A 15003-nucleotide genomic window follows, 5' to 3' on the forward strand; every position below is an offset into this window, starting at 1 on the left:
CATTTATGGCCCATTTTTCTGACGTGGCCCTCGGTGAAAATGAGTTTGACGCCTCTGATCTAAAACGATTTAATAAAAGAAACAAGTCACGATGAAGAGCCGTGTAGCTGCGCCCCCTGTGGACAGCTGTAGGTAGAGCAGGGCGCTGATGTGTTTGTCGTACCAAAGTGACAACGCCAAATCCAACGAGTGGAGGAAGAAAATGAAAGTGGGTGTTTGGAGTAAAAACAGAGATTTATGAGCAGTGTGGAGACATGGAGATAAGAACGAAAAGAAAGAACAAAAAGAAAGAAGGAAGGAAAAAGACAAAGAAAGAAAAAAGGGAAAGAAAGAAAAAAAAGAAACAAAGAGAAAAAAGACAAAGAAAGAAAGAAAGAAAGAGGAAAAAAGAAAGAAAAAGAGGGAAAGAAAGAAACAAAGAAACAGAAAAGAAAAAGAGAAAGAAAGAGAAAGAATGAAAAAGAAACAAAGAAAAAAGAAAGACAGAAAGAAAGAAAAAAGGAAAAGAAAAAGTAAGAGACAGACAGATTGACAGATAGATAGATAAATAGATATATTGATAGATAGATTGATAGACACTTTATTAATCTCCAAGGGGGAAACTAAAGCGATTAAAGATTATTCAAACATGAATCGCTCCAAAAACAACTTCAAGAAGGTAAAGGAGAAGAAAACAACTATAACCTGTTAAAAGTTCTGAAAAGTGGATTTTGCAGAATAGATCTGCTTTAAACCTCCGAGCAGCGACTTACTCATTAAAGCAGCTTTTTCAACATTTCAAAGTCTTTTTTCAACAAAAGATGGATCGTTTCAGACAAAGACGTTTCATCTCCACAGTTACAGACGTTTGTTCATTGAAATAAAAGTGTAGAGGGCTCGTACCGTATCGTGCCACTGAAGAGGATGGGGTCCTGTAGGATGATGGACAGGCGTGACCTGAGGGTCTGGAGGGGCAGTTTGGCGATATCGATGTCGTCGATCACTATCCTCCCTGCGGCCAAACGACAGATTTCACTTTGAGCTCGTCACAAACACTTCAACGTGAAAATCTCTATTAAAAAGCTGCAGTTTCACCTTCAAACATGTCGACCATTCGGAAAAACGCCAGAGAGAATGAGGATTTTCCACTTCCTGTCCGTCCACAGATTCCAATCTGAAAACAATATAAAGAGGAGGTATTATGTAAATGAGGTTTTAACTGTTCCACCATCGATACGTCTGTGTAACACTTCAGATATGATCCAAAACAAAACAAAAATGTAACTCTGTACATGAACCAAAGCCGCTCACCCATGAGGGGAGTTAAAGAGACAGTTTTTGTGTAGAAAGACAATCCATTTTTGAACAGAAATGGGGCTTTAGACATGATTTATCTCCTATTTATAACTCGATCTTCAGACCTAAATCTATCACAGGTTAAACTGGACTCAAATGCACAGAAAATGTCCATCAAACAGATCATTCTTAATATGACAAATAAGACAATAAACAACTGAGGGAATGTCTTATTTAATATCAACACCAATCTCTTACACTTTTGGGATTCGATAAGCTGGGAAAATAAACTGAAGAACAGATCCCTCAGACAGGGATAAATACAGGTTCAGGACACAAGACTGTAGAAATGCAAACAACAGATTTGTGCAAATACAGAGATTGAGCGTTTCTATTGACAGATCAACAACAACAGAGGGAGTTTATATAGACGACCCTGATGTGGAAATGAACGGCAGCTGCAAGAAAAAACATGGAAAAGAAGGACCGGAACAGGCTGACAAACGGAGCTGGACTGAGGATAAACATAAAAAAACAAGGAAAAACAAGGAAAACAATAGTGCTAGCCCGTATGCTAACAGGTGAGGGCCTGAACGATTATGCAAAATATGATTCAGGCACAGCTCACGCTTTAATAGACCGAACCAACAAACAGAAACTGTAAACAAATAGATGTGTTAGCGCAGTGTCGTTAGCGCCTCCTTCAGACAGATATAAGGCAGTGTCCAGCAGGAATCTGACCAGAACTGAAGAAGAAGAAGAAGAAGCGGTTTGAGTGAGCAGCAAAACAGAATTGAATTTTTCTTTTGCTATTCCCAATCTTTATTTCACCCAGAGTTATATTTTGTTTTATTCATGTGCAGCAAAAGACGAAGTTTAAATCTGTCAACTGGACAAATCTTTGTAGGAGTGAAGATGTTTGGCTGCTCGTCCAAGCCGCGGCTTGGACGAGCAGCCAAACATCTTCACTCCTACAAGTTGCTTCTTCAGTTCTGGTCAAATTACTGCTGGACACTGCCTTATATTTGTCTTTCGGAGACGCTAACGACACGTAAACTCTAAACCGCTATTGTCTCCGGTTTCAGCCTTTAATGACCCTATTCAACCTTTAATGGCCCTCCTATTTTTCTCTTTGTTTCTATTGTTTGCTTTGGGTCTGATGATGCCTCCATTCCTGTTTAAGTTAGGATTCTCTTTCCTAACAAAAAATAGCTTCCTTAACTCTCTCAAACCATTTTTTTTTTTTAATTCATGCTTCTTTGAGTATTGCAGTATTGTCCTGCAGTTGAGGCTTGAATACTCGGAAAACTTCAGTATTTACCTACCCCTTATCTCTGCGCATTGCTCTGTATTTAGTTGTAATTATTCCACAAAAAAAACCCAGACTCCAGCTCGAAAATGTAGAGTTACAAAATGTCACAGAGCAAATAAACAGTAAATATAAATCTGCTGCTTGTTATAGTTCGAGACGCAGCGATCCAGCTCTTTTCTGTTCTGATACCGATCTCGATAATCTGGTGATCGCTGATATCGATCGATACCAGCGCAGAGACTGAAAACAGCATTTCATTCCTTTAAACGCAAACTTCATAAGGTAAAACATGTTCCAAATGTGTAAATACAGAACAGCTTTATAAAAATACAACAATTTACCGAACAAAATGAGACGTTGACTGAACTTATATCTTGAAATCTGATCCACGATACTCGATCCGGCAAAATGTTCAGTATCGGTTCATCCCGAGCTACAGTGATATGTCGATATAAAGCTCAGATCTGCAGTTTTGACCAGTGAACCTGTTTCTGTTCAGCATTTTTAGATCGATATTTCCTTTAACATTGAACAAAATGTAAAATAAAAATCTATGTACCGTATTTTCTGGACTATAACTCCGAGTTTTTTCATAGTTTGGGGGTGCGACTTATACTCAGACGCGACTTATACGTGAAATAATTCAAATATATAACGTGTACCAGTATCTACTCCTCCTGTACTATAGTTTTTTATACTTTATTTATGTGATTAACTGTTAATATCTTACGTTAACAAACCAGACACGTGTTCAGTTCTGCCTGTGCTTCATGTCGCTGAATAAATATAAATGTGTTAATGTGATATTCAGCCTGTTGTTCTCTATTTTATTGTTTTTATTATAACTTTAGTTTAAAGATAAAATGTCTGTTCTTGGTCTCGGATTTTGCAAAAATAAATTTCTCCAAAAACGCGACTTATATATGTTTTTTCTTCATCGTTTTGCATTTTTTGGCTGGTGCGACTTATACTCCAGAGCGACGTATAGTCCAAAAAATACGGCATGTTGCAGTTTTATAGAAAATACCTCGAATAAACCACAATACATCTTTAATTTCAACATTATCAAAGCTTCATTTTTCTCATTTGCTGTTGTTTTACTCACTTTCTGTCCGGGGCTGATGTGAGCGTTGACGTTTTTGAGAACAGGCTTCAGAGTGGCGTCGTAGCGGACACTTAAATTCTGGATTTTGATCTCTCCCTCGTGAGGCCAGCCGTCCGGGACCTGAGATACAGCTGAGGACGACACGAGAGGAGGTTTTAGACCCAAGACCACAAACACGAACGAGAGCCTGGCGATTACCATGTAACCGCTATGATTTATGTGCAAAGACGTGTTTGTGACCGGCGTGGTGGATCCCCTTGTAACCGCACATATATTTTTTTTTACAACCTTCTGGACGGTTTATTTTGATGTCATGTCCAGAGTCTGTCAAAAACAATTGATGTTTCTTTATATGTGGCCATCTTTGGTCGTCCAGAAGACTTCCCTCCATATTCGACTTTACAGCTACAGGTTTTAGCGTTTGCCTCTCGTGTTACGAGACGCCATCTCCTCTTACATTGGAAATCAAGAAATCCCCACCAGCGCTCCGTGGATTAATGAGGTTATGTAGAGAAGGTTAGACATTCCAAGAAGAGGATTGTAAACAAATTTTATAGTTAGTGGCAACAATTTGACTTGAAACTGTCTAAGCCAAACTCCACCCCCCACTTTTCTTTTATGTGTAAAACTTGATTTGTTATTATCATTATTATTATTATTATCATTATTATTATTATTATCATTATTTATTATTTGTATGTTTTTATTATTTACTATGTGATGCTCTTATTTATTTACAGTCAAGATTTGTGTGACTATTTAATTTATTTTTTTATTATTATTATTGCCATTATTATCATTATTATCAGTATTATCATTATTATTATTATTATTATTATTATTATTATTATTATTATTATCATCATTATTATCATTATTATCATTATCATCATTATCATTATTATCATTATTATTATTATTATTATCTTTTTTATTTTATTATTTACTACGTGATGTGCTTCTTATTTATTTACAGTCAAGATTTGTGTGACTATTTAATTTATTTATTTTTGTATTATTGTCATCATTATCTTATATTATTTGTTTAAGTTCTAGTTCTTGTGATATAAAAATGTAAAAGGTGTGAGTGCATTTGTTGTTTTAAATGACAGTATAGTGTAATAATTGTTTACACATCAATAAAAATATTTAAAAAAACAAAAAACAAACATGTCTTTGGGGCTGAGCTGACGCAGAATAAACCATGTGACTGACTCATTTCACAGATGAGAGAAGCGCAAAGGAAAACATTTATTTCAGTTTTTGTGTTGACTTTTGTACAGATTCAAAGCTTCGCAGATGTTTGATGAGGACTCACTGAGCAGGCCTTCATAATTCTCTGGCTCCGTTTTGAGAAGGCCGTTGATTCTTTTGACCGAGCCGAGCTGCACTTCCATGTCTGCCAAGTTACGCACCATCCAGTTCAAGTAGTTGGACACCTGATCCACAGAGACAGCAGGAGGACAGAGGGTTAAAGTCACCGCGGGGACACACACTTGGCACAGAGTCAAGTATAAACAGCAAACTCATGTGTCGTCTTAAGGTCTTTCGTCGGCCGATAACAACCGTGTAGATTTAGAAGATGAATTAGCACGAAAAAACATTTTATAAACCGGACATCATGAAAAAAAAACATGTTTGCTTCATTTTCTTTACATTTAAATACAACTTTTTGCATTTAACACTTCGCTTTGACGCTTCCACCTTAAGAACGTCCCGTCTCAAAGCCTGAGACGAGACTGAGAAGAATCAAACTGATGTGTGTCTAAACAGATCAACACTGACGCTGTGTCCTTGAGCAAGACACTGAATCCACCTCGACCCCAGTGTGTGTGAGTGTGTGTATGAATGTGTGGGTGGGGGTGTGTGTGTGTGTGCGTGAGTGTATGTATGAAGGTGTGTGTGTGTGGGGGTGTGTGGGGGTGTGTGGGGGTGTGTGTGTGAGGGGGTGTGTATGAATGTGTGTGTGGGGGTGAGTGTGTCTGTGTGAGTGCATGAATGTGTGTGTGCGAGCGTGCGTGCGGAAAAGAGCGGTGTAAAAATGAAAGAAAGAAAAAGAAAGGAAGAAAAAGACAGAAAGGAAAGAAAGATAAAGAGAGAAAAAGAAAGAAAAGAAAAAGACAAAGAAATAAAGAAAAAGAGGGAAAGAAAAATAAAGAAAAATAGAGAAAAAGAAAGAAAAAAACAAACAAACAAACAAACAAAAAAAGACAAAGAAAGAAACAAAGAAAGAAAGAAAATGAGGGAAAGAAAGTCTAGTCCAGACTTATAGTCCAGTGCAACTTAAATATGTTTTTTCAGCTGGAGCGACTTAAACTCCAGAGCGTTTGATCACACACAGAGGGGCTGGAGTCGCACACAGACCGTCTCACCCCCAGAGAGCAAAGGCGCTATATGAATCCAACGCATCATCATCATCATCATCATCATCATCATCATCATCATCATCATCATCATCATCATCATCATCTTCACATAAACACTGTTGTTCTTCTGGGAGCGGCTCTTACCATGAGCGCGTACGTGAGTCCGAGTCCCACCAGGCCCGTGGAGAGGTGGTTGTACAGGGAGTTGGTGATGGACGCGACGGCCGCCACCAACACGACACACGCTCCGATGTACTCCTGAAGGAAAAACAGGGAACGCTTTACTCGGACAGACGGAAACATGTGTCCCTCCTGTGTCAGTTTCAGTGTTTTAAGCATCAGTTAACCCTCTGGTGCACAGCGGTCACTGCAGTGGACAGCTACTAAAACACAACTTTCTCTTTAATGCGTTGGTTTAAATGTGCTCTCTGCTGCCACACTCCATTGGGGTTAATTTAGTGGTCAGTTGGTGTAACTGCAAGTAAATATCCTCTGGTTTTCTTATTCAGGCCTAAACGTTGCATCTAAACAGTGTTGAAATTTCCCAAAAAATTGTTGAAATGTTTTTCAAAGCATAAAAAAAACATAGTTACACAAGTTAATTCATTTTCACAGGCAGTTCCACGTGACCAGCGATCAGTGATGACAAGAGCACTTTGAAAATCGATCCACAGAAAATTGAACATCTGTATTTTGTCATTTATTTCGGTACAAGGTCCAATCAGATTACTGCATTTTGAATACTTTCGATACTTTTACATTGAGTTGCGTTTAAATTATACAGTAAAAACACAACATAGGATTATAAACAGTTTAACGTTTGTTTTATTGTTCGTTGTTTCATTTCCTTTCACACATTAGAGAAGTTAAAATCACACCTGCCGCAACCACTAGAGCAGTTTTGGTTTTTTTTTCAATTTTTCCCTCTAATATTGTGGATTTCGAAGCCTAAATTGTGTGATCAAGTACCACAGTGTATTCCTTGGATTTGAAGAAACTAACTAAGAGTAACTTTACCAGAATACAGTTACTTAAAGTTAGTAAATGTCTGTGGAATCCCTTAGTCGTCCAGGAATTATCCATAGTAAATAAAAAAAATAAAAAAAAGAATTAATCTGTCAACTGGACAAAAAGTCACTCCTACAACTTTTTGTCCAGTTGAGATTTTTCAAACACTACCAACATTTACTACTACTGCATTTTCTGGACTATAAGTGTCACTTTTTTCATAGTTCATCCAGGGGTGCGACTTATATGTGAAATTATTCAAATATATAAGTTCACATCTTGTTTATTGATTATTATTATTATTATTATTATTATTATTCACATCTAGACTTGTACCAGTGTCTCCTCCTCTTGAACAACTGAACATTTAACATTTCAACATTACGGTGATTTAAAAGACAAAGAGAAACACTGAACAAAAACGCCCCTAAAACAAAATCGTGAGATCCAGAGTAAACTTGTTGCTTGTTTTTTCTGCTTTATTTATCTGATTAACTGTTAATATCTTACGTTAACAAACCAGACACGTGTTCAGTTCTGTCTGTGCTTCATGGAGCTGAATAAATATAAATGTGTTACGTTAGCGTGATGTACTGATATTCAGCCTGTTGTTCCACATTTTATTATTATTATTAGAACTTGACTTTAAAGATAAAATGTCTGTTCTTGGTCTTGGATTTTGTAAAATAAATTTCCCCCAATAATGCGACCTATAGTCCAGTGCGACTTATGACTTATATATATTTTTTTCTTGATTATTATGCATTTTTTGGCTGTTCCAGAGCGACTTCTACGTTAACACTCCTCCTCCTGCTGCATACATAAAATATCAATATCAATATATATTTATCGTTCCAACAGAGGGAGCATTTACCGATAACAGTAGAAAATCCATGGCAGCTGTTGTTTAGCAAATGACACACGAGCTTGACAAAAACATCATTACCATGCGGACCTCCAGCCAACGGTTGGCCGCCGTGAGGAACAGAGAGGCCATGTTGTTGGCGTCGGTGAACTGCAGTAACCTCTGTCTGAAGCGCGGCTCGTACCTGTCAAACACAAGAGGCCATTAGGGGGGTTTTTAGGGTTTTATTTCTGTGTGTGTCGTCTGATGTCTCACCTGAGGGCTCTTATTGTGGTGAGGCCTTCCACTGTCTCAGAGAAATGTGAGAGCAGGGGCAGCTGGGTGCTGTCTTCAAGCTGCTGCAGGTCCCTGATACACAAAGAACAGCGGCGGGAAATCAAATCAAACGCTCCTTTGACACACCGGGAGGTTAAGGCTCAAATGTGCTCAGGGTAAATCTATTCTGTGATAAATCCCTCACTTATTTATCCAACCACCAAACAGCCCCCTGGTCCACAGAAACAAAGTGTCAGGCGGGACTAAAGCAGGTCTAAACCAGGTCTAAACCAGGACCAAACCAGGACTAAACCAGGACTAAACCAGGACTAAACCAGGACCAAACCGGGACTAAACCAGGACTGAACCAGGATTAAACCGGGACTAAACCAGGACCAAACCAGGACTAAACCAGGACCAAACCAGGACTAAACCAGGACTAAACCAGGACTAAACCAGAACTAAAGCAGGACTAAAGCAGGTCTAAAGCAGGACCAAACTGAGACTAAACCGGGACTAAACCGGGACTAAACCAGAACTAAAGCAGGACTAAAGCAGGTCTAAAGCAGGACCAAACTGAGACTAAACCGTGACTAAACGGGGACTAAACCAGAACTAAAGCAGGACTAAAGCAGGTCTAAACCAGGACTAAACCAGGACTAAACCAGGTCTAAACCAGGACCCAACAGGGACTAAACCGGGACTAAACCGGGACGAAACCAGGGCTAAACCAGGACTAAACCAGAACTAAAGCAGGACTAAAGCAGGTCTAAACCAGGACTAAAGCAGAACTAAACCAGAACTAAAGCAGGACTAAAGTAGGACTAAACCAGGATGAAAACCAGGACTAAACCCGGGATTAAACCGGGACTAAACCGGGACTAAACTGGGACTAAACTGGGACTAAACCAGGACTGAACCAGGACTAAACCGGGACTAAACCAGGACTAAACATTCTTCCTAAAGATGCGACTCAGGCCTCTACTTTGACAATTTTTAAATCCAGACTCAAATGGTTCTGTTTATCTGCTGTGACTGAAGGGGGTTTATTCTACGTCTTACCTGGACGCCACTCTGAAGTACTTCTGTATAAAGTAGCAGGTGATGGCGAGGGGCAGCATCGCGATGAGGAAGACGGGGGTGACGTAGGAGATGACCCCCAGAGCGGAGGCGCAGAGCAGGGTGGAGCGGCTCAGACACTCCAGGGTGGTGGGGATGTGCTGGTCGATGGTGTTTGTGTCTGTGGAAAACCTGTTCAGGATGCTGCCGAGCGGAGTGGTCTCAAACAGCCTGTCCAAGTGCAAAAATGTGTGTTATTGATGCAGAAACATGAGCTGAATGTGAATCGTGATAAATAATGAAACTCCCCCCCGAGAAAAGATATTTAACGAGATCTGCAGACGCGGTTTGCATGCTAACGCCAAGCTAGCTGCACAAACCTGGATAAAAATGGAAATAAATGGTAATCAGAATCAGAATCCTCCCAGTTCACAAACTAGGAACTTATTTTGGTGATAAAGTGCAACATAAAACATAAAACACACTGAATAAATACAAATACAAATAAGGGCATGCACGAAGTTAAAAAAGATATGCTCAAAAATCTAATAAAATACTTAAAGGTAGAAAATATACACAACAGCAGCATCAGAACAACAGTGTAAACACGACTTATTAAAGTGACTGGTGTTATAAAGTGTCCAGTTTTGTGCAAATATTATAAAGATGAGCGACAGTAGTTCAGTTTGTTGAGTGTCAGATCTGCTGGTCTGACGGTTGGCGGTTCGAATCCCGCTTTTACAGATGAACACTGTCGTCGTATCCTTGGGCAAGACACTTAACCCACCTGCTGTATAAAAATGTGACATTTACCTTAAAGAGACTGAGTTATTTAAGGATAATCTGATCACATTCTTTGCACTGACCTCATGTTTAACTTTGAATTCACATTAAATACTCGCTTGTAGTTAGGGCTGGGAATCATTAAGAAGTCGCCGATACGATACATATCTCGATACAGTGCACTGTCGATTCGATATAATACAATACGATATATTTCAAATCGAATCAATACGATTCAGTGAAAAATAAAAGCGTTCGGGGCATTTAATGATCAACCCCATTTTCACAAAAAATAAATATTAATTGTGTTTATTTTTTTGTTTATCTTTCATTTATTGAAGATGAATGAAGATAAAGTGCGTTTTGTTTTGTGGATTTTACCGACAATAAAAACACATCAGACTGTTCCACATGTCAATATCATTCATCCACAGTTTATACGAGCTCCACATTTACATTTACACAGAGACATGTGCAGTTTAACGACTCTAAACGATCAAAACATATCGACTAAATCAATTGTGATGCTAAAAGTCTTTGTTAAACTAAAAGTGAATATGAAATAAACCTGTTTTAATCGTCAAAACAGTGAATCAAATGTCAAATGACGAGTTTCTTTCCTCTAAACAGCCACAAAAATGTAACACAGTGACTGAATAATTTGGAAAAAAAATACAAAAAATATACTCAGCAGCCCACGATATCGATACTGTACCATTAAATTAAACAATACGATATATCGATATTTCAATATTTTTGCACGCTCCTACTTGCAGTTTTATTTTTTCAAAGGTGGTGTAATTTTCCGGGAGCATCATGTCCATCTTTTTATTTCTAAGCGAATAAAAAAAAGTTAAAACCTTATTTGGGAACATTCTCCAGGGAGATAGATAAGTTTCTGCTGTTCTGTAGAAGATTATAGCCAAAGAAACAACATTTTTATGGAAAAAAACGATCAAATAAGAAGCAGGTTTGTGGAAAAGCAAGCCCCCCTCTGCTCACTTTCATACCGTAGTTAGATTATAGTTTTTGCAATGTCTAAAAATTGCGAAGAGAAGCTTTGGGGGGAAAGATCCAGCCCTGAAGTTCACGAGCAGCAGACAGAACGCTCCGTATTGGCACCGCCGTGAGCCGTGAGCCGTGAGCCGTGAGCCGTGAGTCGTGAGCCGGTCCATTTAAATTAAATGAGATGTGAAATATGGAGCCGTGCACTGAGCCGTGTTTCTGAGCACACACATTTACTGAAGTTTGTTTGTCTGAGCGATACCCTGTCGACGTTATGTTTAGAAAGCAGATGGTCGTTAGGCTAATGAGGTGAAAGAGCCGTCCTTTACTCCCCTCGTCGCTCTTACCTCATGGGCGCCAGGATGATCTTGTTCAGCAGGTTGTGGTGCAGCTCTTTGGCGACTTTGTGCCCGGTCCACTCCACCGCCACCGAGGTCGCCAAACACAAGATGATCCCCAGACAACACAGGACGCTGAAGATGGACAGGTACCATGAGTGACTGAAGCCGCAGTCCTGGAAACAAAGACGAGATTGTTTAGTTTTAATTAGGGGCGGAATTAATCAGAAGGGCTGGCGTCAAGCTGTGGAGGAAATGGTTCAGTAAGATCAGAAATATGTTGTTTTTCGCCTCCTCCGACGAAACCAAGTCGTTTAAGGAACAGTTTTGAGTAATTTTATAGTTTCAGCGCATGAGTTTGTCCAATACAGAACAAAAAAAAACAATAAAAAATGAATCTATGGTCGTGAGTGTGACGTCACCCACAATGTTCAGCTCCAATAAATTCTCAAAGCTCATCGTTGCGAGAGCAGTTACAGCGGCGAATTTGGAGCTGAGTTTCATATTTGGAATTCTGACCACGAGTATCATAGCAACTAAAGAGCCAATCAGGAGTGAGGTTGTTGAAGATGACGCCCCTTCCCGCTTAGCAACGCTGTCAATCAAACCTGTTGCTAACACTAGCGGGAATGACCTCAGGGAAAGAAGGGCCTGATTTGTCTGTTATTAATGTTCATATTTTGATTTACAGACACAATAGTGAAATAAAAACCACAGGATCATGTAGAGGGTTAATATGAACATTTAAGACCAAAATGAGTCTGACAGCAGCAGGTACAGAGAGAGGACACAGTTTAAAAACAAAAAACAAAACAAAAAAACTGAAAATGATCTAAAAAAAAAAAAAAAAAAAAAAAAAAAAAAACAAAAACGAAAAGAAAAAGAAAGAAAATAAACAAAAAAAAAACAACCTAAAAATATCTTTAAAAAAAAAAATACAGATAAAAAAATACAGATAAAAATAACTAAAAACAAAAACTCAAATTAACAAAAAAATAAATAAATAAACAAAAAAAAAAAAACAAAAAAAAAAAAAACAACAACTCAAAAACCCAGTATCATGTAGAGCGGGTTAATATGAACATTTAAGACCAAAATGACGAGTCTGACAGCAGCAGAGACAGAGAGAGGACACAGTTTAAAAATAGAAAAAAGAAAAAAAAGAAAAAAGAAAATAAACTTTAAAAAAAAAAAACCTAAAAAAAAATAATAATAAAATAATAATAATACAGATAAAAAAAATGATTAAAAAAAATAAAAACAAAAACTCAAAATAACAAAATAAATAAATAAACACAATATAAAAAAATAAAAATAAACTCCAGGATCATGCAGAGTGGGTTAATATGAACATTTAAGACCAAAATGACGAGTCCGACAGCAGCAGGTACAGAGAGAGGACACAGATTTTCAATGTAAAGTGAATTGGAGCCGGAACCGATGGAGCAGGAAGCGCACCCATGCTCACTTCCTGTTTGTAACGCGGTGGCTAGCAGGTTAGCTATGTCCATTTATATAAACAGTCTATGGAGAAAACTTGGAGATAACGTGGAAATTTAAGCTCATGCATAATAAGTGTAATAACTGTGTTTAAATGTGTCACTTACTGCAGCTCTAGACTCCACCCAGAGCCCTGAGGTCAGAGGTCAACGGATAGAGCCTTTTCTGTGGCAGCGCCCAGACTATGGAACAGCGCCCTCTGCCTGTCAGATCCTTTCAGTCATTAATGCAGTTTAAGACTAGACCGAAACCACCTCTTGTCCGTGGTATTTAACACTACTTAGACCGGATATGGTGGTGTTTCTCTGTATGTTTGTTTTGTTCTGTTGACTGAGCAGGAGTCGTTTTAAATTAGTTTCGTTTTCATAAACCATCACACACAGAAAGAGAGTGGAACAGCAATAGGAGCCAACATGGTTCAGCCCTGAATGCCAGTGCACAAATCCAAAAAATCTTGAATTCCTTACAAGAAAAATAGATTTAAATAAAAATATTAAGCATTAAAATAAGCTGAACAATTACTAGTAAATCTTTCTTTTGGCTTGGGCCTTATTTAGCGCTGGTATAGTGATGGAAAATTATAATCCCGGTTTAGCCTTAATGTAAACTTTGAATAGTTTATTATAGACCTGGTTTATCTCTGGTGGCACGTGAAGGCCGTGAAAAGTTTGAGAACAACTGGTTTAATCTACGCTTAGTGTCACAGCGCTTGGTCTCCAGCTCCTCCTACGCCCGATCTGTTTCTGCGAGCTTTGAAGCGACAGTCCTCTCCTGCGGTTGGTGTTTTGCTCGCGCGCTGGCTCGATTGGTGTCGACTGGCGCGACGTCCCAGAGCCTGGTCACTCCCGCGCCTTCACCTGCCGCTGCCACGCCTTAAAAGGACCCGCCCCCTGCCACTCGGAGCTGCTGGATTCTGCTGGAACTGTTGGAACTTTAACCTTGTAAAATCGAGACACTTTAAGTCCGGTGAATTAGTTCTGAGACGGTTTTGTTTTGGTCTTTTGTGATTTGTGTTGTACCAGTTTGGAACTCGTTGAGCCTCGTTTTGTTATTTAATCGGCTGAACCTTGGTCCTTTGTTTATCGTGGGGGTCACGTTCTAAAAATAACCCACAACAGGCGAAATCCGTGAAGTAGTCAGTTTATTTTTCACTATTATTCTCTATGTTTTTGTCTGTAAAACCCCTCACCACACACTTTATACACTTTTCTCACACAGGCGTTAACATTTTCTCACATTTCTCTCTCGTTTAAACTCTCTCAAAGTTCAAACCTTCGTAGGCGTCTTTGTCGGTGCAGAACGTTTCATCGACGTTGTGGGTTTTGTTGGGGAGAAAACAAATCGCAAACGTACAGCACTTCAGAGTCACACTGAGATCCAACGTTTATGTAAATTTGACTCTAATATATTGTTCCGTTCAGTCTCTTGAGGCTGCGGTTTGTTGGTCACAGTTTGATTTAATTTGATGTATTTTCTTGCTTCTTCTTTGCTTAAATAAACCAACACATCAGGACAGTTACAGCTCGACTTTATGCAACAACTTCACTCGTCTCATCTCGTGTTACATTTTTATCGGTGCGCTCCTCAAATGCGCTGTACCGAAACAATAAGTAGGAACCAATATTATTATGAAGAAAGTAAATAATGTATCCAACATAATATGATAAATAATATTCATGGTTAATAAAATAAGTACAAAGTAATAAACAAGATGACCCAAATAAATGTTAAAACGTCAAATAAAAGGAGAGTGATGGACAATGGTCTATAGTCTCTTAGCCAATCAGGACGCAGAACACAATGCACCATCATACGCTGTAAAAAAGCAGGGAAAAATCCGTGAAACAGCGAAACCGCGATATAGCGAGTGACAACTGTATAACTCTACGTTTACGACAGTTGTAACACTCACATTTGCTTTATAATTAAAAGCCGCTTACAGTATTTACCCTTTTACCACCGGGGTTTATGTTACTTCCTGTCGTCCCAAGGAACACAGCTCTGTCACACTTAAAAAATCAAATACTTTAAGCTCACAGAAAGTCCGAAAAGTCCAAAAATCATGATTACATTTTATATTCAGCGTGTCGTATTTGTCTAGACTCGGAAAACGCCTCATATATGTAGATTCT

The 15003-nt window shown here is 38.7% G+C and overlaps 1 protein-coding gene across 1 annotated transcript in view; it reads right to left on the reverse strand.

Annotated features, from left to right (window-relative positions):
* The window catches only part of abcc8 (ATP-binding cassette, sub-family C (CFTR/MRP), member 8), a 122000-nt gene that overhangs the window by 10138 nt on the left and 96859 nt on the right, over window positions 1-15003 (reverse strand). Inside the window, exons 26-34 of the mRNA XM_033968232.2 lie at window positions 11381-11547; window positions 9249-9476; window positions 8187-8279; window positions 8013-8115; window positions 6203-6316; window positions 5011-5131; window positions 3693-3823; window positions 1075-1153; window positions 883-991 (exon numbers count right to left, since the gene is read on the reverse strand). Coding sequence (XP_033824123.2) covers window positions 883-991; window positions 1075-1153; window positions 3693-3823; window positions 5011-5131; window positions 6203-6316; window positions 8013-8115; window positions 8187-8279; window positions 9249-9476; window positions 11381-11547 — 1145 coding nt within the window. The remainder of the gene's footprint in view (window positions 1-882; window positions 992-1074; window positions 1154-3692; window positions 3824-5010; window positions 5132-6202; window positions 6317-8012; window positions 8116-8186; window positions 8280-9248; window positions 9477-11380; window positions 11548-15003) is intronic.

The sequence above is a fragment of the Periophthalmus magnuspinnatus genome, chromosome 6 (assembly GCF_009829125.3).
Source record: "Periophthalmus magnuspinnatus isolate fPerMag1 chromosome 6, fPerMag1.2.pri, whole genome shotgun sequence".
NCBI classification, from domain to species: Eukaryota; Metazoa; Chordata; class Actinopteri; order Gobiiformes; family Gobiidae; genus Periophthalmus; species Periophthalmus magnuspinnatus.